Source organism: Pavona decussata, unplaced genomic scaffold (assembly GCF_977016875.1).
Source record: "Pavona decussata unplaced genomic scaffold, jaPavDecu1.1 SCAFFOLD_72, whole genome shotgun sequence".
Taxonomy (NCBI): Eukaryota; Metazoa; Cnidaria; class Anthozoa; order Scleractinia; family Agariciidae; genus Pavona; species Pavona decussata.
The window spans coordinates 1,141,753-1,168,956 of NW_028145491.1; the positions used below are offsets into that span (position 1 = coordinate 1,141,753).

The window sequence follows — 27,204 nt, forward strand, 5'->3', positions numbered from 1 at the left end:
TAAAATTTTCCTGCAAAATATTTACCTGAGGCCTCCTCAATCTCTTTATGATGACAGAGTTGGAATAAACATTTTTTTGTTCGCATGCGAAACAAGCTTTCTGATTGTCGTGTCTTTGATACCGCCGACAGCCAGAACAAATTTTCTTAAATTTGTAAAAATTCCGGCGGGATTTCGAAAAACGAAGGATACCATGTTTGTTGAGACGATAATACCTACCAACAAACCAAAGCGCAATGAAAACTATATCGAACTATATTTTGAGCGTGACCGGGATTGGAGAATTCTTGATTTTGCTTGATGTTTTAAATGGACATAAGCTCTTAAAGCAGTCCTTTGCTCCGGTTTCAACTGAATTAACGTGTCTCCCTGCGAAAGTAGTTCAGTCGTTTCCAAAGCAAAGCCAACTCGAAATCGAAAGGACACTCGAGAGTTCTTTTACGCCTCGGCCAGTATTTCCATCTTTGATTAACGGTTAACCGGTTGTCGTTTTAGTCTATGAGTTTGATTGACAGACGATTGACCAATGGTAATACAGCATTGCCTCCCGTTCGCTGACGAACGGCGTTCGGTAAAATGTCTGGGCTCAGCGGCAGGCGTTTCCTTTCCTTCCCCGCCCCTCCCCCGCTCCTACTTTTTTGCTCCTTTTTGCCCAATGCCCTAACGCGCTTGCCCCGCTTGGCTTGAAGGAAACGGAAACGACTGCTACGCAGGCTACATAACAGCTGCTAAGATCTGCTTTACCAGATTAGTTATAAACTACGCAAAAATATATGTTTTCATAGTACGTTAGTTTTAAGAACCATCCCGATATGCGCAGAACGTATGCGCAGTAGCAAAAGGATTCACTGTCCTTAACTGTGTATCATACCATAATGCTTCCATTGTATGTTCCCTGCCATTGTCCCGGTACATGATAGCTGTATCGATGTGCGACTGTTGACGACCTGTAACCAACATCAGCTTCTTCTTTGGAGTTAAAGTACAACTGGTCAAACAGGTAATACTTGTTTCTTCTGGCGGCTTGCCACTCTTGCCATTTACCAATGATATCAAACTCGTTGGCGATGATCACGTGAGGGTGGGCGTCCAATAAGGAGCTAACAAGGGTGTGACCACTCCTCGGATAACCAATAAATACGATTAATGTCTGCACGCCGTCATATACTTTGTGCATCGATAATCCTTGATCAAGGCTTCCAGATTGTCTCATTGCGGAAGAACCTTTGAACACAGCCAAAGGATAGAGAGAATTAGCAAAACACGTCCAAATTCTTCAGTGGAGAATTTTTGTCCACATGTTTGGTAATTTGATACAACGAGCTGAAGTTGGAACAACAGCCGCACAGGGAAACCACTCACAGCTAACATAACTTTTGAACCAAACACAAACAAACATAAATAATAAAACAAAAACCAAAATTGAGTTAGCTTTAAAACAAATTCCAGATATTTTTTAACAACTTTCTTCAAAGTGAATGACTAGTATCAATGCATTCTTCGCTCTGTTTATTTTTTATTATTTCTATCTTGGTCATTTTGTCCCGTTCAAACTGAGCTGTTCAAACAACAAAAATGTGTTCTTACTTCAAGTTGACTTTTGTTTACACGTCCGTACATTTACAAGAACTTGAACGTAATACACACAATACAAGGGAATACATGACCTACGTTTAACTTAATATCGCTGTAATGACCGCAACAACAATCAAGCGTTCCACAATTTGAATTCGTTTAATACAAAAAAGATAGGAAGAAAAACGGAGAAAACGAAGAAAACGGAGCAAACGACTTAACTGAAAAATAACAAGCAAAATACACGGGTGTTGCATAAGCTAATTAACAACAAATGAACGAAAATGAAGCCTACAACGACAGAAACGAAAATAGCAAATACTAACAAACTATGGAACGGCTAGAAACATAAGAGATGAAAATCCGCTGAGAACAGCAAAAATCTTACATACACCGAAAACAGCGTATGTCTACGACTCGCTGAAAACTTCGCAGTACTAGTAGCAAAAAAAAGAGCCCGACAACAGTAAAATAGGACTATTTGTGGGAGAAATGTGTAGGAACGCTAAAGGGTGCTAATGAGTAGAATATGAGCGCCAAGAAGGGCGTAAATTAAGCGCGCAGTCGCGGTGTTGATTGCCCATTGAAGATTAGTTGCTTCATTTCCGGCCCCTGAACTTTAAGGAAAGTTCATAAAAAAATTCACTGAGCAACTAGAAGACCTAATACTACAACTAGGTTCCCAAGAAATGTTCTTTAAAGATATTCAATAAAAGAGTCATGAAGCTTAAGAGCAAATGTTGCCAAAAATCAAACATTTTTGAAATATCGTGGCAACGGCTCAAAAATCGATTCGGCCCATTTTCTCAAGTTAGGTAGACCTTAATGTGAAACAAGTGACTGCATACTTTGTTTAGTTAAATATCGATTCATTTTCGAGAAAATCAATAATAACCGAATTCTCTGAAAATACCGCTGTTTGAGTATAAAATTTAGGGCGATTAAGATTTACGAAGCTTCGTGTTACAAAATAAAACACTCCAGAGAAATAGAAACTATCATATCTTGTGGAAAGATGTCGAAAGTGTATGTTACAAACAATTTGAGGAATTTTTGACCATTTACTTTTAAAATGTAAAAGTATTTGTCCGACTACTTTTTCCAAGATGAAAAGATGGCCCAAATTAACCTATTATTTAAGCATGTGGTACCGAATGTAATTAACTAATAATCTGTGTTTTTTAAGGGAAAGAGTTGGTCTTTTACGTCCCCAAAGGATTTTTTTGGGAAATGATAAAGTGCGATGAAATTGAATTTTAAAGTTATATAAATAGCGCTGTTTCAACTGATCCGGTGAATTACCTCAACTGTACACATACACGACCAACTTATATCATTTCGCAGCTTACGCTCATTCGAAATCTAATTTAGCATACAAACTCCTCCTTGTTTACAAATCAAATATAAAGACTGCAGTCCTGCAATTGCCATTTCCTTCGTGAAAAAATTGAACCAACCTGAAGGATCGCTTCCCACGATATGGCGGCACTGTACCATTGTTGTTTACTTCCTCACGTTTTTGATGCAAACATTCTCTGTTTTCATTTTTCTCAAAAATGGCCTTCAAACGTCTTTCGTAAATCGTCTTTGCTAAAACATCAGCGTTGAACAGAACAGCGAGCGAAAAAAAGGACCAAACGTCCTTAAATTAAAACACATGTGTTTCCGTGTTTCTTGAATTGTGAAATACAACTAATTAATTCAGAGGGAGTTCAAGTGATATTTACAAGCATCGGAAAATTGAAAAATTGGAACATGGAACACATAGTAGGCGGACCACAGGTCGAGCATTTGTATTTAAAATATCAACGATAAAAAAGGCAAAAAGTAGAAGCAATCAAAAGAAGCCAAAAAGGCAATAAATCATAAAATAGGATCACTGTAGAAAACACTACTTCGCGGCACTGCTACCGTGAAACCGGGAAAAACAATAAATCATTTTAATTGTTTTTTCGGGAGTTTTAAGCACCCTTTTTAACGTTTTTAAAATAATAAAATTTTGAGTCAAATTCGACAGGGCGGTCCGCATTTTAAGACATCCGTCAATTTTGTTTGCTTCTAATTGATTAATCTAAAGTAACTGGTTTAGTGAAACGTTTGTAAACACCGAGAACGGCGCGTGTTATTGCGCGAATGTGCAGGTGTGTTGCTCTTATAAGTCTCTCGAGGGAGGAATTTTTGGATTTGACACGAGAGACAGGAAAAAAGAAACACAAATCATCCCTTCGCTGGCCTATTCAAAAGACATTTTCAATCATATGGCTAGTCTTGTTTTTTTGGGTCCAAAGGACGAAGTTGACCTTATTCTCAGCCGAGTAGAGATATTTACTCATCCTGGAAACATAAATTCTATGACCATTTGTCCCTTGCATCGCGAGAACTCCGTAAAAACTAAAATCTTAAACTAAGATTTTACCTTACGTTTCCCGTCTTATGCAAGACCACCACCACATCAAATAGAGACGGTGATCATCTTATTTTAACACAGGAGATCTTAAATGAAGACTATCGGAGTCTCAGTTAGTATATAAGATAAAAGATCGTCTTAAATATTGTCTTTAAATCGTCTTCATTTGAGAAGCGCTTATCTTAATCAACATTGAGGCATCTTACTTTAAGAAAGACCAGTCTTATTGTATTAATCTGAGTCGATGGGGTCCTTATTTTAAGACGTTTTTTGGTCTTGTGGAAATTTTAAGACGCCGAGGCAGGCTATAAGATACTGCCATCCTACGTAAGATGCAATACGCCTTAAGCTGGCGACACACCTGGGCATTTTATACGACGATCGCAGCGAATTTGATCGCCAGCGAAAATCGCAAGTGATTTTCGCCACCGATTGATGAGGACACACCTGGCGATTTTTTTTTCGCCGATCGCGGCGTTGTTCATGTGATAAAACCGCCCAACCTGACTGATTGACTTAACTGGCAATTCGCAGCGATGAGCGTAAAAAAATCGCGGGAACGGGCACACTTGGCAAATTTAATCGTCGATATCTGACATGCCAAATATCGGCGATTTAATACGCCGATCTCTACTCTCACCATTTTAGTTCTCGGTAAAAAACAATAAATATATAAAAAAAGGCTAACTTGGAAGAAATAGAAAACGCCATTTTTCGCGCGGTCCTTGCTCGGAAACAGCACGGAAACGCTTGCTACGCGCGCAGGCTACAATACAAAAGGATCCAAATTTTGCAAAGCCCTTCCTGATTGGTTCATTTAAAAATTGCAGACCTCATAGGAAACAGGACGTCTTTTCTGATTGGTTGATTTTGATCCAAACTCTGCAGACACGGAGTCTGGAGGTTTGATCCATCGCAAACTCTCACCTTGTTTAGAACAAGGTGATTTAGCGTAATATACTCCTCATGATCAAGCAGCGGAAATTGGAGAATTTACAAGAATTTCGAGACAGCAACTTCAATATTCAAATAACAAGACGTCTGGACATAAAATACGGGCTAAAGCCCCGGTAAACGTGGTAACTTACACGAATTTGACGGCATGCGCGAGACAGAAGATTGAAAATGGAAATGAAGAAGTTACTGTCGCTTTTTATTGAAAACCAAAGATGAGTCCAACAATTCTACTGCATCATGATCACCGCGATCAGAGGAATGAGTGTAGTGACAATCTCCATTCCCTGCTATCAGAGGTCTCTATGATTTAAAGGACTTTAAGACCAACAAAACAGTAGTTATTGGCCGCGGCCCGGCCTCTGTTTTCCGATGAATTTACGGTAAGCTGATTTCGATAAGTTGTCTCATTTAAATTAGATTTGGTGTAATAAAGTACTATGGATTGAAATTCGTTGTGTTTTCGTTGCTCCATATATCATGTTCAAGCTTAATGGTATTAAAGCTCTCTGTCAGTTTTAATGTAGTGACCGTTGCAGTTAGATTTATACCTCGCGTCGAAACTTAAATCAGTTGAGATTCTAAAGCATCTAGAATAAGATTGTTCAAATCTTGAGTTAAGATGAAAATATGACTTACCACAGCACTTTGAATCTAAGAAAAAATCATCTTAATCTGAGACGCCATCATCGTATAAATAAGAAGAAAGTCGTCTTATCCTAAGATGAATCGTCTTCAAATGAGATTTACGCGCTGTCTTACCACAGCACCAGAATTAAGTGTAAAAAACGTCTTAAAGTAAGATTTTAGTTTTTACGGAGTATAAGCTTGGTTTTGGCTGAAGAAGGGGATCAAATGCGAGGTGCAGAATGCCAGAGGTATTGTCCACTCATGACAAAAGGGGCAAAAAGTGTCCAAAATGCGACCGAGGAATCGGGAAAATTGATACGCAAATAATAATAAAGAAAACTGGCCGGAGTATTTCTTCAAGTAGGCTCAGGTAAGTTGACTTTTTGCATACCTAGCCTTTTTTCTCGAACTCGCTTGTCTTAGCACGGAGCACTAGATTTCCCATAGGTATTTGTGCAACATGTCGGAAAACCCTCAGGGTGCTTGTAGCAGACTGAAGGAGAGACAGCCACTGTCACTTTACAGTCTCGACCTATTAAAGCAAGTTTACTGAGACAAATGAGTAAATTAAACTTGGTAAGCTTTAAACCACATTACTTATTATCAGCTTGCCGCCAGTCAGTCAGTTAGTATTATGTGGAGATGAATAAAGAATAAAGAGATGGGTAACTCTCCCCACACCATGGCACACCCTGCAATCTTTATGATCCGTGTAAAAGTCTAACTAGGGGATTGGTGACTAAACGCAACGCTGCTACTTTTTTTGCAATTATTATATGTGTAGCACATTGAAATGACTTGTCTCCGCACATTGTCGTTGGGACCAGTTTCGTTGTGGTGGCTACGTTACGTATTCCGTCATTCGCAATGCAAAGGACAGTTGCGTGATTTTAGCCCATTTTTACTCAAAAAAATTCCCTTGTTCACGCCGGCGAAAAGTTACCTACTAAGACACTGGGTTTAATGCTTCCGATTGTCAGTTGACCCCTCTTCGTTATATTGTTATAGATATTTAAAATTCTTTCTTTTTCTCTCTTTCTCTTTCCTTCCTTCCCTACTTCTTTCCCGCCCTTTTCCCTTCTGTGTCTTTCTTTCTTTCTTTCTTTCTTTCTTTCTTTCTTTCTTTCTTTCTTTCTTTCTTTCTTTCTTTCTTTCTTTCTTTCTTTCTTTCCTTCCTTCCTTCCTTCCTTCCTTCCTTCCTTCCTTCCTTCCTTCTTTCTTTCTTTCTTTCTTTCTTTCTTTTTTTGTGGCTCAAAAAGAATAATTTGACGAGGAGGGGAAGAGGAGGAGGAACAGGAAGAGGTTGAAGTCTCTTTTATGCTAGTATCAAGTCCTATGTTATTAATTAGAAAGAAGCCGTTATGAACCATCTTTTGTTGAAGAAAAAAACTTAACACCAAGGAAAAAGCTGAACGAGTTCCTGATTTCAAACAACGTCATTATCTGGAAAAAACAATGGGAAGAAGCTTCCGAGAGAAAAAAAAGGCTTTATACTAGAAAAGCGCGACAAACTCTTAATGCATGCTTGGATGAGATTGCTCCAGGGGAAGCTGAAACGATACTCGCTGGTTAAATCAAAGCTTGAAAAAATACTATCGATTCCTCACTGATGGAATGTTCTAACAATGAGGAACACTGGAGCAGCAGAAGGCAGATTTTGTCCATCGTGGCAGACATGTGAATTTCAAAGATCTGCTAAAATGGATACCTAACTTCTCCAGGTATCACTTTAACATAGCTAAACATCATCTCTTGCTTCACAGCAGCGGCTCAAAAGCTTCTATGACTGGCAAAGGTAAGCAGCGCTATGTATAAATTATCAAAGGCGTAGTTGCCAGTTGTGGTTGCACATGTAAAACTTGAACGGTTGATCAAAATGTCTAGAACAGAGCAGTAGCCTACAAAACGTTCAGTAATTTTCGAAAGTGCCTGACCGTTTCCGACACCAGCATGATTTTGATCGCTGCGTCTGTTGCCATTTAAATCGCCTGAATCCGGAAGGGACTCCCAATTTAAAGTGATGGGGTTCAATTTTGTAATTAACACTGCCAATTGCATTCAAATCTGAACCGGTTAACGTGAAAATTATCCTGATACTTTTTAGGGTGTAAGCTAGGAAAAACAAATATGTGATGGGAAAAATAACTAGTTGTCAAAATTGGCGAAAAAAGGAATAAGAGCCACGCCCACAAAAGGAGAATTGAGGCACACCCTGTGACGTTTATGATTTCTAGCAGGAAGTCCCCCATCCCAGCGTGCACTGGTGATTTATAATTAGTTTATGGACAATAGTATGTCGTTCTGGTGACCATACGCATTAAACTGCTTGAACGTTTTTACTTCAAGGTGAAGTATAAGCAAATAAAGTGTTAAATCATGTTTTCTTTCTTTCTGTTTCCTGCTATAAACCTCCGAGAACCCTAAATAAAACCTGCAGTAGCTAGAAGTTACAGCACCTCATTAATTCTTAAGTGTCTTGGCCATACTTAGATCACCAACGAATGGTGGGTTTGGCTAACTGTTTTCACAGATTGAAGTTAATTCAGTAAACAATTTACGTAAAGCGGTAAATTTGCATAAGTTTCAGCTTGCGTATTCTGTTCCATTGCTGGCACAGAAGTTGCTCTATCGGCTCCTCTCATTCACTCTTTTTTGAATAGCATTTAACGCAAGAGCGTGTTTTCGAATATCAGTAGGTAAGATGAGTTCGACAGTTTTCTTTTTGGCATAACGTGTGTATTGGCCTTTCTGACCACGTGCAAAACAATGACCTAGGTTTTGGGACTGTAAAGGCTCGGATGCTCTGTGCTTTGGGGACCGAACAACTCGAGTGATTGATGGCTGTGATTAGTATTATATTCCAAGACTACTGGTCAGGTGTGATCTGTTAGAATGATTATCAACACTGAGATGCATTTAAGTTAAATTGAAATATAGCTAGTTTTGAATGACTGGCTACAAGGGGTGAGGGTTAAAAGTGACTTCCCTTAGCCTAGGAACTTCCGGCCCGAATCCCGGAAGTAGGAATTTGTCACGCAACGATTGAGCGTGTTTCCTTCGCTTACCTTACTGACGAATCCAACTTAAGAAAGCCCAGGTCCGTCCACGAGGAAAATGTAAGTGGATGTATATATTATTTAAAAGTGAAATCCTTTAATTATAATTCATGATCAAGGAATTCAACAGACCGTTTGTTTCATGATCCAACGTTGGAAATTGCTCCGGCTTGTCGAAATTGAGACGGATTATTTGCCTTTCAAATAAACTCCAAGAGAGCTGAAACAAATAGCTTGTTGTTGGCCTTTGGTTTGCTGTTCACTTTAAAACTGGGTTTAACGGAAAGGCTTACGAAAATCATTTTTAAAAGCTACTCGTTTCTCGAAAACAACATCGGAAAAGTTTCCCATCTAACCAGCACGTCCGCATTTCAAAACAAACATGACACTTTGCATTTTATTGTCTTAACAAGTTATCTGGCGGTGTGTATTTGGTATCGAACGGTGAGACAGCACTACGATAGCCTTCATCTTAGATTTTTACAACATAAAGGTAACTTATTATGTCAAATTAGCTTTAAGGTTAAACGTAATCATCGAAACATTAATAGTTGCGTGCGTTCAGGTGACTTCACGGGATCAGTTGAAATAGTGCAACTTATCCAAATTCAAAATTTGATTACATCGCACTGAATCATTTCCCCAAAAAGTCCTTCGGAAATCTAAAAGAACAAGTCTTCGGCTCTCAAAATCCAATTTTTTGACGCATTCTATTCAGTACCACATGCTGAAATAATAGATTATTTTTGGCCCATTTTTCATCTTGATAAAAGTAGGTCGGACAAATTTATTCACATTATGAAAGTAAATTGTCGAGAATTGCTGAAATTGCTTGTAACACACATTTTGGTATCATTGTACAAAATTTGATGGATTTTATTTCTCTAAAGTGTTTTAATTCGTTACGCGAAGCTTCCTAAATCGCCCCAAAATACAAGCTCAAGAAGCGGCATTTTCAGAGAATTTGATTATTATCGATTTTCTCGAAAATGAATCGATATTTAGCTAAACAAACTATGCAGTGATTTGTTTCACATTGAGGTCTACCTTACTTGAGAATATGGGCCGAATTGATTTTTGAGCTGTTGCCACCAAATGTTTGACCGATGGTAACATTTGCTCTTAAATCATCCAAGTTCAATGTTCAGTCATTTCACGGTAGTGCACAGTTTGGTAATAGGTCTTGATAAAATGGCAGACGTCGTTGCAACCTTGGCAGGTCTTATGAATCCATCCTTTCCTGGGTGGACTTCAACGATACGCCCAAAAGGCTATTGACCACGGTGAACTCTTTCATCTGCAATAAGTACAAGATCAACAACAGCAAAATTCCGACGTAGTTCGATTCATTTCTGTCGTTCTTGTAGAGAGGGCAAGTATTCTGCTAGCCATCTCTTCCAAAAGACATCGGTGAGGTACTGGAGTTGTCTCCAGCGATTCCGGCAATACAAATCTTCCTTCACGAACACACCAGGAGGCAAATTTAGATTTGATCGCTGAAGAAGCAGGTGATTTGGAGTGAAAGGTTCTAGATCAGTGGGCTTGTCACTGTTAGGAGTTAACGGGCGGCTGTTAAGGATCCCTTCGATTTCGGCCATCAAGGTACGCAGGCTTTCTCCAGAAATCAGTTGTTCACGTAGAAGACTTCTGAGGATCTTTCGTATGGAGCGTATGATTCATTCCTATACCCCTCCCATGCGAGAGGCACCAGGAGGGTTAAATTTCCACTCGATATGCCTCTGGTGAAGGAAGGTCTTGATTTTCTGCTGGTTCCAATTTTCTAACGCTTCCTTTAACTCTCTTTCTGCACCGCAAAGGTTGGGTCCATTGTCGCTCCTTGCTACCTTGGGGTTTCCTCTTCGGCTGATAAACCTTCGTAAGGCATTAATAAATGAATCTGTCTGGAGAGGCTCGGTTACTTCAATATGGGTGGACCTCATCGTGAGACACGAGAAAAGACATCCGTAGTGTTTCACTGTACTTCTTCCTTGCTTTACGTACAGCGGACCAAAAAAGTCGATGCCCACATAGGAAAATAGTGGCTCCCCAGGAATCAATCTATCCGGGGGAAAATTTGCCATTACTCGCTGGCCACTAACCGCATTTTGCTTTCGACGCGTTAAGCACTCACCAAGCACTTTACAAACAGCTGCTCGTCCTTTGACAATCCATTTTTTTCTGCCGCAAACGCGAAAGAACATATTCTTGTCCAAAATGGTCGACGGACTTGTGATGTTCCATAATGAGAAATTTGGAAATATGATGATTGTGTGGCAACAACAACTGGTGTTTTGACTCGTAGGCCAGTGGTGTGTTCTCGAGTCTTCCGCCAACCCTCAACATCCCTTCCTTGTCAAGAAATGGCTTCAACTTGTAAATAGAACCAAGCGAACCGGTATTTCTCAGCATAACTTTCTCTTGCCTTGTAGACTTTGAACTTCGGAGGGCATCAATTATTTTAGGAAGGGACACTTTCTGCACGTAGCTTATGATCGACTTCTCTGCGGACTTCAAGTTCTCCACGGATAATTCTCCAGGCGGATATGGAACATTAAGCTCCACTGTGGGGTCCCCCTTGAAATGGATTTTTCTCCGGATGTAATCCTTGAATCGTAAGATCCAGGCCACCCACTTCTTAAGGGCATACCACGAAGAATACCGCTGAAACATCAGGTCTAACATGCGCACGTCTGTAACCTTGGTCACTTGATTCGCTTGAACTTGTCTTTTAATCTCCAGATCTTGATCCGAAATTGGTGCCAAAGGATCTGGGAAGATTGGCCAAGATGTTTGTTCACTCCACAGGAATTTAGGTCCTTGGAACAATCTATCTTGGCTTAGCAGTCTTTCAACTGTCAACCCCCTACTTGCATCATCAGCAGGGTTCCTGTTTGAATCCACAAAGTTCCATTGAGAAGGCTTCGAACCATCATGAATAACTGCTAATCGGTTTGCAACAAAGGTTTGGAATCTTTTGTTTTCGTTCCGGATGTACTGGAGGACTACTGTAGAGTCTGCCCAAAAGATTGATCTGTCGATGCTTATCTCTAATTCTTCTCTCAACGTTCGGTCCAGTCTGACTGCAAGCACTGCTGCTGATAGTTCGAGCCTAGGTACGGTCATTGGCTTGACATGGGTCAAATGTGTTTTCGCTGCGACGAAACTGCAGTGGATCTTTTTGGCGTCGTTGATGAATCTCAAGGAAAAAACTGCACCATTCGCCATTTGCCACGCATCAGCGAAGTGGTGGATCTCTGTTGGAGAACCAAAATCAATCGGCTTAAAGCTGCGTGGAATCGCGATGTCCGAGAGCTTCGGCAATTCTGAAAGCCATCAGTCCCAGCGTAAGATTTCGTCTTGGCCTATGTCTTCTCCTCTCAATCATAGCCTTTCTTGCAAAGGTCTTGAATCAGCTTCTTCGCTAGAAGAATAAACGGTGCCAGAATACCAAGCGGGTCATATACAGAACTGGTTGCGGACAAAATGCCTCTGCGAGTTGGGGGCTTGTCTCTTGCAGTAATCTTGAAGGTTGGTGTATCTGCATCCACATTCCATTGGACCCCTAGGGTACGCTCAACCGGAAGGACCCCAGCATTCAAATCGAGGTCCAAGACTGACGACGCTCTCTCGGACCTTGGGATACTATCCAAGACATCTTTGTCGTTGCATAACCATTTTGACAACCTAAATCCTCCCCTGGACAGTAGTTCTGAGAGTTCCTTTCTCAAATTTCTGGCCACACTTGAAAACACCACGAACTTCAAACAGTCGTCCACATAAAAATTCTTCAGTACAGTGCTGATAACTTCTGGGAATAAATCTCCACTCTGGTCTTGAGCAGTCTTTCTGACGCTAAAGCTATCGCAATTTGGTGAAGACGTACTGGCAGAGAGGTGTACTTCCATACGATATTCGATCGAATAAATCATTATCGGACCACCAAAAAAATCTTAAGGCGTCATGATCTTTCGGATCTACTCTGACTTTGTGCTTCCATATCAGAAACCAGGGCCACTGATTCTTGGCGAAATCTTTCAAGTACCCCAAAGAGGCTATTGGTTAAATCTAGGTCATGCAACAGTTGGTCATTCAGGGAGACTCCTCGATAACGAGCGGCACAATCAAATACAACTCTGAGCTTGTTCTTGTGAGCATGCTGGAGCTGGACGGCGTGATGAGGCAGGTACCACAACGGTTCTCCTTTAGGGAGAAGCTGTTCTTCCGGAACTTGTCTAGCATAACCCTTCTTGATGTAGTCGTTAATGGACGCCTTGTATGATGTAAAGAACTCAGGCTCTCTCAAGAATCTCTTCCTCAACAAATACAACCGCTATTCAGCTGCAACGCGATTACTAGGGAGAAAGGGAGCTATATGTCTCCAAGGAAGGGCCACTTGATAATGACCTGCAACTTTCTGAACAGAATCCTCCATGATCCTAAGCGCCCTCTGATCTTCAACGGACATGGACACCTTGGAACTGGATATGGAATCCGCAAAATCATTCTTCCAAAATTGCTTCACTTGTCGTAGTAAAGAGCTTCCTCACTCCCGCTTTTGATCTCACAAAGTTCACATGAAAACTACTCTCTCGCTCAACTTTCTCGGCCGGTCCTATGAGAGTCCTACCTAACAGGGATCTGATAGCGACAGGCTCTCCTCTTCCGCCACGTCTTTCATCCATCACCCAGAACGCTTCAGGGAGGTCACATCCTATGAGCAACTTGACTTCCTTGCTTTTGAGCTCTAGGAATTCGAAGCCACTTAGATGGGGCCATGAGTTCACGTCTCCATGTTTAGGAATACTGCTTTCAGATATGTTTAGGTGGTCGCAGTCCAGGCTTTTGGTACTTCCAGACTTGAGTTACCGTGAATTGATTCGATAGACAGCTGCACTTCTAGGCCATTTTTCGGACTGTCCTTCATTTATTGAGTTGTCAAGAAGAAGTTTCTTGGTTTTCTCTCTAACTCCAACTGCTCAACCAAATTTCTGTCGCACAGAGTTACATCAGATCCGTTATCCAACAGCGCGTAAGTTTCGACCACCGTGTCCAGAAGTTTTCCACGTACTCTCACGATCCTTAAACGTACTTTATTGGCTTAATTTCTCTTTGAATCATGCTCGCCGGCCCCAATTACGTGATTCTGAGCAGCAATAATGTCGGAGCGGACGTTTTCTTTACCACTGGGATCTACTGTAGAATGATGTGCTGCTTGGGAAGGCGAAGAGGTCGAGGAAGGACTTGGAGGATGTAAAACGGTCATGTGCTTCATACTGCAGCCTTCGACGTAACAGCCACTTCTTAGCATACAGCCCTTGGCCATGTAACCAACTTTAAAGCAATTCTCACAGAATACGATCACCATACGACTTCCTCTTGAATTGTTCACAGTTCCATAACTGATGCATCCCGTTGCAAACGAGACATTTTCTGGGAGTGGAAGTCGTCTTGTCTTTGATAGGCAGTCTCTGCTCCTCCCTTGCTCTTTCATAACCAGAATAAAACGTGAATCAGGCCTGTAACCCCGTTAATACGACCACCTTCGGGCCGCGAAAATGCGGTCGTAATAACGGGGTGGTCGGATTAACGAGGTTATAATACTAAGGAAATGACTGGAATTTTAATTCATTTGGAGCACAAAAAAGTGGTCGTAATAACGAGGTGTTTGTGTGGTCGTTACGTTATTGCAATGCAATTTGCGGTATGACGACAAGTAGCGTAACGCAAGGATACCGAAGCAACATCATGCTTTCTTTTGTGACTCAAACTGTTCCATTTGCTCAGTCGCGACGGGAGGATACATTTCCCACTGCACTTAATGCTAAACAAACACCAACGCATCCCGCATAAACGCCTACAGGCGTCTTGTCCACCTTAAAGGGGAAGTCTCATGGTGTTTTTGGCCTCTCATCTTAAAATGCTGAAATAAGACCTTACCTTAGCTACAAAATAATTCTAGAACAACGAGAGGAAAGAAATCAACTCAATTCTTGAAAGGAACATCTCTTGATCTGTTCTAGCGCATTTTGGAAACAAAAATGCGATAACTTGAAAAAAATTAGCCTAACATTTTTCAAGTTTCAATCCATTCCGACCTACTCTGTCTCTGACTAGAAGCACTAATTGACAGTTTTGTTTCACTGGGGTGATAATTTATAACAAAACTAGACAATTATTTTTTTGTTTCTGTTGACAGACAAACGTTTTTGGGTTTTCAAATGACATCAAATTCTCGTGATACTTCCCCTTTAAGGACAAAGTACGAGGGACTAATTTGAATACGAACAAAAGAATACTAAACCAGTAGCCGTTTTGGAATAAGATATATAAAACACTTGCAGAAATCGAAGGACACTGTGAAAGGCACCAGCTGAAACTGGAGAGGGCGAAAAAAAATGACAAAATCGAACGCGTGAAACAGGGGCCAACAGAAAATATGACTGACAATAGCGGTTTGTAAGCAGTCGTTAACAGATAAACGAATAAATCTGCTGAAGTATGCACACGCACGTAATCACACGTGCAAAACGAGGACAAGGAAAGTGACTGCGTTTGCCGCTGTACCTGTGGAATTGGAACAGGTATTTCTCGCTATTTCACAAAAATATTTCAACTAGAAATAGTTTACACTGCAATGGTCTAATCTGAAATAAATTACTTATTTGCGATCTGATGCGTGAAGGATTCTGTTTTTGGAAACTGTTGTGGTGGCATTTCACACCTTTACATCCGTTAGATTAGTGTAATTCTACTCGATGTGGAGTCATTTTGAGAAGCATTGATTTACCCGAAATGTGCAGGTTTCTCAAACATTTGGTAGAGTGTTTGCAGACAACCGACCCCCGACTCCATGGGAATACAATAATGTCAAATTAAATGCCACCACTAAAAGTTAACCGTCTGTGTTATTCTTATTTTAAATTTGTTACTTACTCTAAATAATATGTGCTTAGGACTAAAAAAATATCATGCGATGACCGCTCCGTTGCCAAATGACACTTCGGACCTCTTGTCTCTCCATTTTTGTTCAAAAATCATAATTGTGGTGTGGAATAATTAAGAAAAGCGGTTAAGGCTAAGAATGTAAACAAACTACGTTTAAAAATCCCTTCACGGTCTACGCAGAGCTGGTTTCGCAAAATATGGGATCTTTAAATCTACAAACTTTACACTTCCTCCTCCACCTTGTCCCGGGTTTATCACACATAGAAATCTGACTGGTGTGGTACATGATATGTTCAATTCTACAGGTTTATTCATCATTTCGTTTCGTTTCGTTTCGTTGCCCAGACCGTCTTCCCTACCGTCGGGGCTTCGGGCCCTCGACCATGTTAAATTTCTCATTATGATACAAAACACAACCAAGAACTTGTTACTTCAGCACGATTATGTTTCAAATAAACCGCCATGTTTACTAGACAGGAGGGTTATAGGGCATATGGAAGAAATCCCCCCCCCCCCCCCCTCAATCAATAAAAAAAAATGGCTGTAAATCAGTTTCAAATAATGGAGTCACCGTAGAATTCCTGCAACTCGAAATAAAGAAGCGATGGACTCTATGTATTGTGTACGTATGTAGCAAATCGTCTTACCTTTTGTGCCAGTTCTAAAACGCGGTAGCCGCTCGTTATTTCTGAGTAAGGTAAACAGAATACCGACGGCTAATGTCGCAATAATCGCAAAACAGAACGGTGTTCGCTTCATGTTGAAATCCGTGGCCTGAGCCAGTGGCCTTCTGTTGCAAGGGATGGGACGATTAACAATTATTCACTGAGGCGGAGGTACCGAATACTATGCAAACTCAATTTGCATTGGTAATTAAAACCCTGGCGATTATGTAGATGAGACTGCTCCACCCCATCACTCTACTCGAGGCCGCAAAAGGGAAGGGTTGGCAACCCACTCTCCCACCCATTCGAGTAAGTCGGGGTTGATCCTCATAGCTCCCATCTTCGCCTGGTCTTGGGCTTGTCCTAGGCCAGAGCGATTCTCCACACCTTATTACCGTATCATTAATAACAATACCAAGGGTAGAATATTACACTATTAAATACTGTCTCATTGGATAATTCAATTCCAGAGTTTTCATTGGCTTAGCGGCCATGGAATATTAGCCATTATATCATGCCCGAGAAATAGGGACCATTAAATTGTCTTCTGGTCTTTCTTGTAAAATTAAATCAGCAAGATTTAGATCCTTGTTGTATTTAATAAAACAGTTATTTCGATCTTGGTTGTATTTAATACAACTGTTATTTCATTTCCGCTTGTTGGATAAAGGACAATTATAGCCAAATCCTGCAAATCGATACGCGCCTCGTTGGCTCGTCATCTCATATCCAATGTACGCTCGTGGAATAACTGTTAACTATTCGGAGTTTAAGAAGCCAATCAGAGCACTCAAAAAACAATATTCACTGGTTTGGTGGAAACTAATAGCGGTTGTCATCTAACCCGTCGTACGTGTTGGATAACAGATGCTGTCTTACTACAAAAAATTGTACTTCTTGAGAACTATTATGCCCCATTCACACGGTGAGTCACCAAAGCTTGAACACGTTTAAAAGCTGTTTAGTTAACAATAATATTTTTGAAATGTTCGTGGCTAGTCTGACGCGGCGTTTCGTCTCGGCCAAGAGACTCTTCAGAGACCTTTAGAATTTGTAGGCAAACTCGTTGAGCATCGCGCTCAAAGTCCCGTTCGCAAATTCAAGATGTTAGCAGTCTGGCCCTATATCGCAGAAGGATTCCCAACCGCACGTACACGAGTTGAAATTTATACAATAAAGAATTGAAAAAATGTGATACCAGAATCTGGACAGGCTCCCTTTCTTCCTTCTTTCTTTCTTTCTTTCTTTCTTTCTTTCTTTCTTTCTTTCTTTCTTTCTTTCTTTCTTTCTTTCTTTCTTTCTTTCTTTCTTTCTTTCTTTCTTTCTTTCTTTCTTTCTTTCTTTCTTTCTTTCTTTCTTTCTTTCTTTCTTTCTTTCTTTCTTTCTTTCTTTCTTTCTTTCTTTCTTTCTTTCTTTCTTTCTTTCTTTCTTTCTTTCTTTCTTTCTTTCTTTCTTTCTTTCTTTCTTTCTTTCTTTCTTTCTTTCTTTCTTTCTTTCTTTCTTTCTTTCCTCTTTCTTTCTTTCTTTCTTTCTTTCTTTCTTTCTTTCTGTCTCTTTCTTTCTTTCTTTCTTTCTTTCTGTCTGTCTGTCTGTCTGTCTTTCTTTTTTTTGTTTCTTTCTTTCTTTCTTTCTTTCTTTCTTTCTTTCTTTCTTTCTTTCTCGCCCCCATACCGCGCTCCGCTCGCCAGGCTCGCCAACTTTTCTTTTCGCCCTATATTCCACTTGAGAGCCTATTCACAGGCTAAGGCTAGACTAAGTAAAATATCAGATGCCTGTAAAGAGCAATATTAATAGGCCATTTTCATGATGGCGTCGTTTTATTACAATTACCAGAATTTATTTCGTTTTCCTTTTCAAATTCAAATTTAATTTGTAATCACAGAGGACAGAAAAGAACAATAGCTCTAATTAGCACGAGAAGACAAAAACCAGAAGGATTCTGGAAGTTGTAGTAAAATGACGCCATAGTGATAATGTCCTATTGTCGGTAGCCAGTTGAATGCATCATTTTGAAAAACCTGTTTAATTTTCAAAATTATAGTCTTTCAAAGACGGGAATTTCTGCAGTTTTTCTTTGACCAAGTTTTTTTGTTCATCTGTCCATACCACATCGTGTCGAGTCTTTGTTCCCTCTGTGTATATGATGCTTGAACAATCTTCAAAATACTGATGATCACAATTGACGTGCAAAAACTCACAAACGCCAACCACGGTTTTTCTTGGTTCTTTAATCAGTTGCGAGCTGTGTATCAGATGAATTGAATCCTCCAAGTGTGCCATGAGTTTACTGTTAATTTGTACCAAGTTGAAATATTTACCAATCTCTTCATCCAAGCGTTGCGTTTCATTAATCTGAAATAAAGAAATTGCCACACTAGCTAGAGGGCTGAAGAGTTTTCACTTGAATGCCGTAAAACTAAAATCAAAGTAATTATCAAATTGCTTTCGCCACTCACTCACTTCACTCACTTTTCATGTTTTTGCTTCTTCTCACTTTTTACTCTCTTTTTGCTCGCCTTTCGGCGCCCGCACTACTCGCACTCGCGCTTTGAATGTCCCGCTTGCTCAGTTGTTTACGTTCTTCCCGCGGAATTTCGAGCCAAAGAGAGACTGCTCGCCGTCTAAAACTACGCAGGCCTGGCTATTGTCTGGTTCCCCAACCTCAGAGCTCACTTCTCCAAACATATAGACCATATAATAACCAAGGCAAATATCCTTTTATGTTTACCGCCAAATAGAGGTTATCCGATTGATGACTCACAAAAACATTTGTCACAGCATAGTAAACAACCTCGTTCCCAGGGTCCTCCCGCTTCCTTCCTCGGGATAGGACACTGGTTGGGTCTGGTCACGTGACTGCGCGCGACAAACTTCTCGGTACACTCGCTCTATTATTTTGTTCGCAATTTTCAAGCGGGCACGAAAGCAACGTAGTTTCATACTGTCTGCAAAATTCGTATATTAAGTAGAATCTGGTGATTTTCAAACGGCCAAAGAAGCAGAGGCTGATAATGTAATAATTCTACAACTTGTAACCGATTAATCTATCTACAGTAGAACTGTTTCCAGAAATTCTTCCAGAAGTATCAATTATTCAAACTTTAAGAAAAGAAATTTAGTTCATACATAATTTTTTCAGTAACAGCATTGTTGTCACACACTTTGCAACTTTCTGAGAAAGCGACTACTATACTATACTACCCATCCCTAAAGAAAATTTTGTCAAGCACCCGGAATTTGGGTGCCACGTGACCAGAGGCAACCAGGGTCTGTTCTCGAGGGAGAAAGAGAGAGGACCCTGGGAACGAGATTGGACAGTCAACAGTCACTGAACAGTATCGCCTGACACATGTCATTCACCCAACAGGAAATCGGACGAATCGTTTTGATTCAATATCTGTTTGGAAGGTCCTAGTCACATTAGAAATTTGAATCTTGTTCTGAAGTAAGAACACACTCCTCTTTGGTGAAATGTCACCTCAGGATTTCGTTAACACTAGAAGAGTAATTCTTCCGTGGGAATTTGGGTGAGCTAGCATTATTTTTGGGAAAGTCAATACCAGCTCGGAAATTCAGGGAATACGATTCCATCGGTAAAATGTTCAGTCTGCGACATAAATTGGCAAGATTTCCGTACAGCCCCATACAATAATTATGTGACCATTTTGCGACTCAAACTCCAAGCAGATCAAAGTGTGTAAAGTACGTCTTAAACGGCCATAAGACCATCTCAACATCCAGGAAACAACATTTAAGTATTTAAGTAACGAAAGCTCATATGGCCACCGCGTACAGCGGTCTGTAGCAAGGGATATACACTTTTCTAACCGTAACTGTTATAAGGACAACAAACTGTAATTACCTTCGCTCCATTACTTGCCGCAAGTCTTTTATACAAAGCTCTAAGCAGCATAGTAGAGATATTGTCGTAAGGATTCCGGATGACATGAATATATTTAATGGGTATCTTGAGTACTTGTTGGATTTCATTTAACACCTTCATGCCCTGTAGTTTCAGCTGTTTTGTTGTTTTGCCTCCCTTCTTGGCCCCCATTACCTGCATGGTAATTGAAATATTGGACAAAGATCAAGTTGTTGCTTCCGCGCTGTTACTAGATTTCACAATTCAGCTTTCGGTCTAAACCGGCTTCACTTCAAACGTGTAAGCTTAGTGTTCGGTTTGACTGGTGTAACGGTTCATGGCGCGGGAAGTAAATGTTTTCCGACTTCCGACGTCCGATTTTCCACAGTGGATAAGATGACCTTGACGTGACAGGCCAAACAAGACTAAGGTACATTCACTGACCAGCGAGAGTCATCCGAAAAACGTTTCTGAGAGATTTTTCGCCTTTGGTTAAAATGTGATAAGGCTGCTCTGCTCAATGGTGTTGACCTTTTTATCTTAATCGTGAAGAACTAAAATTTACTGAATGGAGGATTCCTTGTCATTCGGGGGCCGTCTGGACAAGTTTCTTATGCCATTGTGTACACCAGCTTTGTGGCATTCACTTAGGTTTAACGGCTCAGATTCGCTGCAAGATTTCTGATAGCACTAAATATGTCAGTTATCTGTAAGTTAAGAAAACAACACTACTTCTGTAGCTTTCTATACTCGCCAGTTTATACTATTAATCTGCAACGATTGAGGATGTTTGTTTACCACGGATATGAATGTCTAATAAATCCGCGTCTTTCCAAAGCTGATCATTGAATGTTGTCTCTCAGTATTAAGAGCTATGGCTTCAGCTGCTTCCAGCTCTCATGCTCTGTGGCTTCAATAGATATATGCGTTATTGACCACACGTGAGGTCAAGATGGCTGGATATTGGCCAAGTTCTTTTTTTGCGTTTTTATGGACCGAGACGAAGTCGAGGTCCGTAAAAACGCAAAAAAAAGAACGAGGCCAATATCCAGCCATCTTGACCGAACAAGTTGGTCAATAAAGGATTTATTATATGGCTTTACCTTCAAGTTAAAACTACAACAAGAAAACAAAACAGGGCATGAAACTGCTCTGCTCGGAAAGAAATTCTTTATAGCCGGCCGGTGCAAGATTTATTTTTAGTGCATTTTTGGATTAGCATGTAATCGTGGAAAACAAGGAATCCTAAATTATCTTAGGGCTCTAACTTTATAATGGCTTAAAGGGAGTATACAATTATTGAGAACGAAAAATTTAGATTTGGCAAGAGCGGGAAGATTTGAATAGAATCCGGCAAACTCGCCATTTTCAGCCGATCGCGCAGTGGCGTTAATAATACACAATTTTACACAGTTTTCGGCTTCCAATCATTAATTCTTGAGTGAAACAATAGATTTTGAGATTATATGGAAACGTAAGCCGAAAAGAAGAGCGGGTAAATCAGAAAACTTGGCGAAACTTTGATAAGATTTTGCTGTGTACAACAAGCAAGACCCGGCTAAATTAAAATTCTATCTAAAATACTACACGCAGAGCAACTCACCGATTCAACTCACATTCATTGTAGCAGAAACAAAATTTTCACTACACTAGGACGATTCCATTCTCTTTCCCTTCCTTTAGGTAAATGTTGAGAGTTTACCGAACTTTATAGTGAGCGTTTTCCCCCAAAACAACGAGAAAATCGAAGAAAAGATTGCATTGTTGTTGGGATTAAACTTTCGATGCCAAGCGGACGGGCAACGGGTAATCCCGAGCGGGCAAGATAGCTCCATCTTGCCCGCTCGGGTAGCCAATCACAGCGCAGGATTTGACTTATCTTGCCCGCTCGCGGAGCCATATAATAAATAGTGTTATTGAAGGTGTAAGGTATCTCCATTCTTTTCTGGCTTAGCCAGTCATATCCAGCTGATATTTAAAGTCGAAAGTCGTAGGTCTAATTTCTGAAGTCGGAAGTAGGAAGTAGGAAGTAGGAAGTAGGGAGTAGGAAGTAGGAAGTCGGAAGTCGGAAGTCCCTTCTCGCCTTTCGTATTGTAGGTCAGGAATCGAAGTCATTATTCACTCTCTGGACTTATTTTAGGCACGAATTTTCGTTGACACTCCCATTGAAGGATCATGGTCGAACTCAAGACGGGGGAATCAAGTAGCGAATTATGTTTGAAAAAAAGCAGGTCTACGTACGTATCGCAAATAAATCGGAACAAAAAGAGTTGAAATAGTCTAGAACCTAAATCCTGGATAGAACAAACCGCTCAAATGTCTGTACTCGCAACCTATTCCAGCAATGCACATCACCTCACGGTATGTTAAATGTTCACGTTTTGGGGATTTTTTTGGGAGGAGGGGTGTTAACTTATGTTATTATTTACATCTCTCTCTCACTTTTAGATGGATATGCGGGAAAAGAAGACCTTAGATAACCGCTGCTAAGATCTGCTTTTTCCGCATAGTTATAAACTACGCAACATTAGTTTTAAGAACCATCCCGATATGCGCAGAGCGTATGCGCAGTGGCAAAAGGATTCACTGTCCTTAACTGTGTATCATACCATAATGCTTCCATTGTATGTTCCCTGCCATTGTCCCGGTACATGATAGCTGTATGTATGTCGGACTGTTGCCGACCTGTAACCAACATCAGCTTCCTCTTTGGAGTTAAAGTACAACTGGTCAAACAGGTAATACTTGTTTCTTCTAGCGCCTTGCCACTCTTGCCATTTACCAATGATATCGAATTCGTTGGCGATGATCACGTGAGGGTGGGCGTCCAATAAGGAGCTGACAAGGGTGTGACCACTCCTCGGATAACCAATAAATATGAGTAATGTTTGCACGCCGTCATATACTTTATGCATCGATTTTCCTTGATCATGGCTTCCAGAATGTCTTATTGCGGAAGAACCTTTGAACAGAGCTAAAAGATAGAGAAAATTAGCACAACACGTCCAAATTCTTCAGTGGAGAATTTTCGTCGACATTTTTGGTAATTTCATACAACGAGCTCAATTGGAATAACATTCGCATAGGGAAACCACCCACAGAATAATAAAACAAATAACAAACGTGAGTTAGCTTTAATTTCACACGTTTCTGTCCACTTGTTTTCAAAGTTATACAAAATAAGGCAACCTTTACAAGAGCAATCTTGTCGTCTACTAAACGAACGTAAAAGAAATTAGGGAACCTGAAAATTCTAGTGTGTCCAAGTCAATTTAAGAAAACTAATTAAACAGCTGCTCGTTATCCCTGATTGATCCATGAAATATTCTAGAATTCTTAAAAGGGGGTTTGACATCACGACAACCAAAAATCTCACTGATTTTCCTAACATCTTGACAATTTTCCGATAAGGTGCCTGCAGCAAGCAAGCCAGGCTTATGGAAATGCTTAACAGTATGACTCTACCGCTAGAAAATATATATTCAAGATATTAATTATTACCTTCTTCAAAGTGAATGACTAGTATCAATGCACTCTTCGCTCTATTCATTTTCTATTTTCTATCTTAGTCATTTTGTCCCGTTCAAAGTTAGCTGTTCAAACAACACAAAGGGTGGTTCAATAACACAACTAGACTTTTGTTTACTCGTCCGTACCTTTACCGGAATCTGAAAGTAATTCACGCAAAACAAGGAAATTCACGAATCACGTTTAACTTAATATCACACTTCACCGTTTGCAGGTCATCCTAAACTAGAAAGTTGCGTTCACGTGGACGAGAAAAGATCATAAAATTGATTATCATGAATCACGGAAAAGTAACTGAAAGCCTAAATCATGCGTCAAGAAAAAGTATTGGGTACGCTGTACCCGTCATGTTTTACTAGATAAGAGAGTTATGTGGCAGACGGAAGAAATAATCTGAACAGTGGCTGTATGATGGAGTAACAATCGAATTAACATTTCCTCCTGCAACTCAAAATGAAGAGGCGAAGTAGTATATACTTGTAGCAAAACATTTTACCTTTTGTACCAGTTATAAAAGGATTTAGGTGCTCAATATTATAAAGGCTGCCGCACACTAGCCGATTTTTTGTCGTAGCACTGCAGATTTGTTGTCGGGGTCAAATCGGGTAAAATTTCGTCGGGCCTTCAGCTTGCCGCACACCAGCCGATTTTTTGTCGCGACTAACCGCGTTAAGGCTTGGGGCCGAGTCATCCAAAATCAAGATGGTGCCTATTCCACTGTCGCGGCGAAACCTTGAAACTTGCTTTATTTACCTCGACTTTTCTACGGAGGATAAAGAGGCGTCGCAAGAGCAGCACAAGAACAACATGAGTTAAAAACTGGATAACCAGACGAAATGAACAGGGTGTATATAACAACCTAATTGAAGAGCTTGGGAACGAAGATCTGATTGGGTTTCGGTGGTACTTCCGTTTATCTAAAGAAAACTTTCAAGAAATACTCGCGTTATTGTCCTCTTTTACAGGTGTCCATTGTTCTATCTCCTCGCTGATCTCAGCTTCAATATCCGCCATTTTGAAAAGACGCTTGTTCACGTGACTCTCATGACATTTCCTAATTGGTTGAGGCGCGCGCGAGCTCCGACAAATTGTCTTGGTCCACCGCACACTAGCCGACAAGGCCCGACAAGACGTTTTGAGATCTAGCATTGTCAGATAACGCCCGACAAGCCCCGATCTTGTCTTGTCTTGTCTGAATTCACCGCACACTAGCCGACAACTAAAGATTTTTCGTCGGCCAACAAAAAATCGGCTAGTGTGCGGCGGGCTTTTAAACTGGTAAGGTATACAGAATAGCGAAGGCTAATGTGGCAATAATCGCATAAAAGGATCTTCGCCTCATGTTGAAATCCATCAAGACTGTCGAAATATGATAACGCCCCCCAAAAATAAACGAGCAGGTTCTTTGGGATTTAGTTTAGAGTTTCCATCGAAGTTTCCTCGATGATAAACTGGACACATGATAACTGCCAAAAATTACGCCCAGAGGACAAAAGGTTAATTCCCATATGATTTAGTGGCTTGCCACTCTTGCCATTTTACCAATGATGGGCTAGCGTTTCAAGCTCCCTCCAGGTGTAGGTTGCCTTGCCCACCTCATCGTCTACTGTTCTCCTCCAGCTGTTCCTGGGGCGATCTCGACTTCTCTTTCCCTGTGGGTTCCATTTCAATGCATGCCTGATGATATTGCTTGCTGGTTTTCTGAGCGTGTGCCTGCTCCAACCCCACTTGCGCCTACTTATCTGGGTGTCGATTCTCTCCTGTTCAGCTCTTTCCCACAGTTCTTCGTTCCTTATGACCTCTGGCCAGCGATTGCCCATGATGGACCTCAGGCATCTGTTGACAAAGGACTGCAGTTTTCTGGAGGTTTCTTTGGTTGCCCTCCATGTTGGTTGCCCTCCATGTCTCTCTAGTTATTTTTGCCTTGCTACGGGCCTGTAAACTGTTAATTCTAGCTCAAAGTTCAGTTAGAGCAGTTAGCTATGATAGCTAACTTTCGAAAACTTAATAATCACGAATAATCTAAATTTAATAATTCGACGCAACATTGTCTACAGTCACCCTTTTTATCTGTCTTAGAAAAACGAGAAGCCCCCAATTCGGAAAAACAACCGTGAAATTGGCAATTGGTGCTGTTCCCTCGGTCGTGCGGTCGTGCCGTGATATTCTCCGATCTGTCACAAAATCTTTGGTAGCGACAATTATACAAGTCTCATGCACGGGATGGAAGAGGTAAAGCGCCCTCCTTATGCCTAGTTTTGTGAGTTTTGACTAGGGACATAAGCGGAAGCGAAAGCGGCATACGATTTTAAGTCATTGAAAACAGGCCCAAAATACACATATAAGCATAATGCTTTGAACAGCCACCTTTTAATAAATGCATGTGACAGCAGTTACGCGAAATGACCAAGAAGGATTGTTATATTATTAGATGTAATAGTCCTTTCTGGTTATGCTTTGCATATGTGGTTTTCACTAGCATAAGAGGAACATAATCATAATAGGAAGCATAACAAAAAGGGAAATTTTGGATTTTTTTAAGCTTTTATACTTATGCTTATATGCCCGCTTTGACAATGAAATAGCGATGTTATGCATATACTTTTGCATATTTCGCTAGTGAAACGAACCAGGCTTTAATATAATTAGCAACCATTCGCAACCATGCTTAATGAAAGACTCAAAGCAAAACCCTTTCAAAAAGCGCCGCTCATCATGATCTTTACTGTAACGCTCAAGTGGACGATGAGTAGAACTTTTTAAATTTAGTTAAGGCACTTCCCGGCTAAGAATCAAATGACAAAAGCTTTCTCATTTTTGTGACGTGCATTAATTTCTAAGGGAAATCATTTTCCTAATAAACTAAGGGAACGAACGTTCAGATTTATAGCTTGTGCATCATTTGAACTTTCCATTGATGCCACTGATTTATGCAGAAAGTTACGTAATATATTGTAACTAAGTTTGAACATTAGCCGTCAATATTTGTTGTTCGGTATTTGTTGATCATGTAAACGGTATAGGAAATGCCAGTAAATACTACATGTGACGTTATTTGATATTTGTAGATCATGTAAATGGTATATAGGAATTGCCAGAATGACGTTTTCGAAATGTTTTGTTCTATGAAAGGGTATCGGTGTTATTTCCCAACGGAATCATGACTTGTTGTTCCACTACAATATGGGATAAAGGTACTTGAGTTTTGTTTAAATTATTACACTAGAGCTGAAAATACGAGTAGAACCAAGGACGCCGTAATCTGGATTCCAAATTATAGGAATCCGGAATCCAGAGGCTTGGAATCCGGAATCCAGTGAATCCAGAGGGTTGGGATCCGGAATCCAGAGGCATGGAATCCGGAATCCAATACCTCTGTGGATTCCGTTACATGGGGCGAATCACCTTTGTCTTGAATTGCTGATCCTAAGGCTCGTTTTCGCTAAGATCTTTGCAAGCCGCGGTACCTTTGCTTGCATGCCCTGATGGTTTTGGGAGAGGAGGGCAATGTCATCGGCGAAGTCCAGATCTTCAAGACAGGTTATGAGGGTCCACAGTATGCCATCCTGATTTGCCTCTGTT

The 27,204-nt window shown here is 40.6% G+C and overlaps 2 protein-coding genes across 2 annotated transcripts; both read right to left on the minus strand.

Annotated features, from left to right (window-relative positions):
- Positions 1–733: 733 nt before the first annotated feature.
- On the minus strand, positions 734–17,208 carry LOC146476851 (uncharacterized). The gene is made up of 2 exons (XM_085113983.1): positions 16,215–17,208; positions 734–1,224 (listed from the first exon to the last, which is right to left on the minus strand). Exons 1-2 carry the CDS (start codon positions 16,324–16,326, stop codon positions 866–868), a joined length of 471 nt encoding a protein of 156 aa, XP_084970109.1. The 5' UTR covers positions 16,327–17,208; the 3' UTR covers positions 734–865.
- A 722-nt stretch (positions 17,209–17,930) lies between these two features.
- Positions 17,931–23,050, minus strand: LOC146476852 (uncharacterized). Its single transcript, XM_085113981.1, has 3 exons — positions 22,704–23,050; positions 20,095–20,289; positions 17,931–18,584 (listed from the first exon to the last, which is right to left on the minus strand). Exons 1-3 carry the CDS (start codon positions 23,007–23,009, stop codon positions 18,255–18,257), a joined length of 831 nt encoding a protein of 276 aa, XP_084970107.1. The 5' UTR covers positions 23,010–23,050; the 3' UTR covers positions 17,931–18,254.
- Positions 23,051–27,204: the final 4,154 nt, after the last annotated feature.

What these genes read in the sequence shown, in the direction of transcription:
- LOC146476852 (XM_085113981.1), bottom strand. Translation starts at nt 23,009, where the DNA reads ATGCATAAAGTATATGACGGCGTGCAAACATTACTCATATTTATTGGT. An exon ending in CATACAATGGAAGCATTATG is followed by an intron (nt 20,290 to 22,703) that starts GTATGATACACA and finishes ATTACCATGCAG; the next exon opens with GTAATGGGGGCCAAGAAGGG. An exon ending in CGGCAAGTAATGGAGCGAAG is followed by an intron (nt 18,585 to 20,094) that starts GTAATTACAGTT and finishes TCTTTATTTCAG; the next exon opens with ATTAATGAAACGCAACGCTT.
- LOC146476851 (XM_085113983.1), bottom strand. Translation starts at nt 16,326, where the DNA reads ATGAAGCGAACACCGTTCTGTTTTGCGATTATTGCGACATTAGCCGTC. An exon ending in TTTTAGAACTGGCACAAAAG is followed by an intron (nt 1,225 to 16,214) that starts GTAAGACGATTT and finishes CTGTGTTCAAAG; the next exon opens with GTTCTTCCGCAATGAGACAA.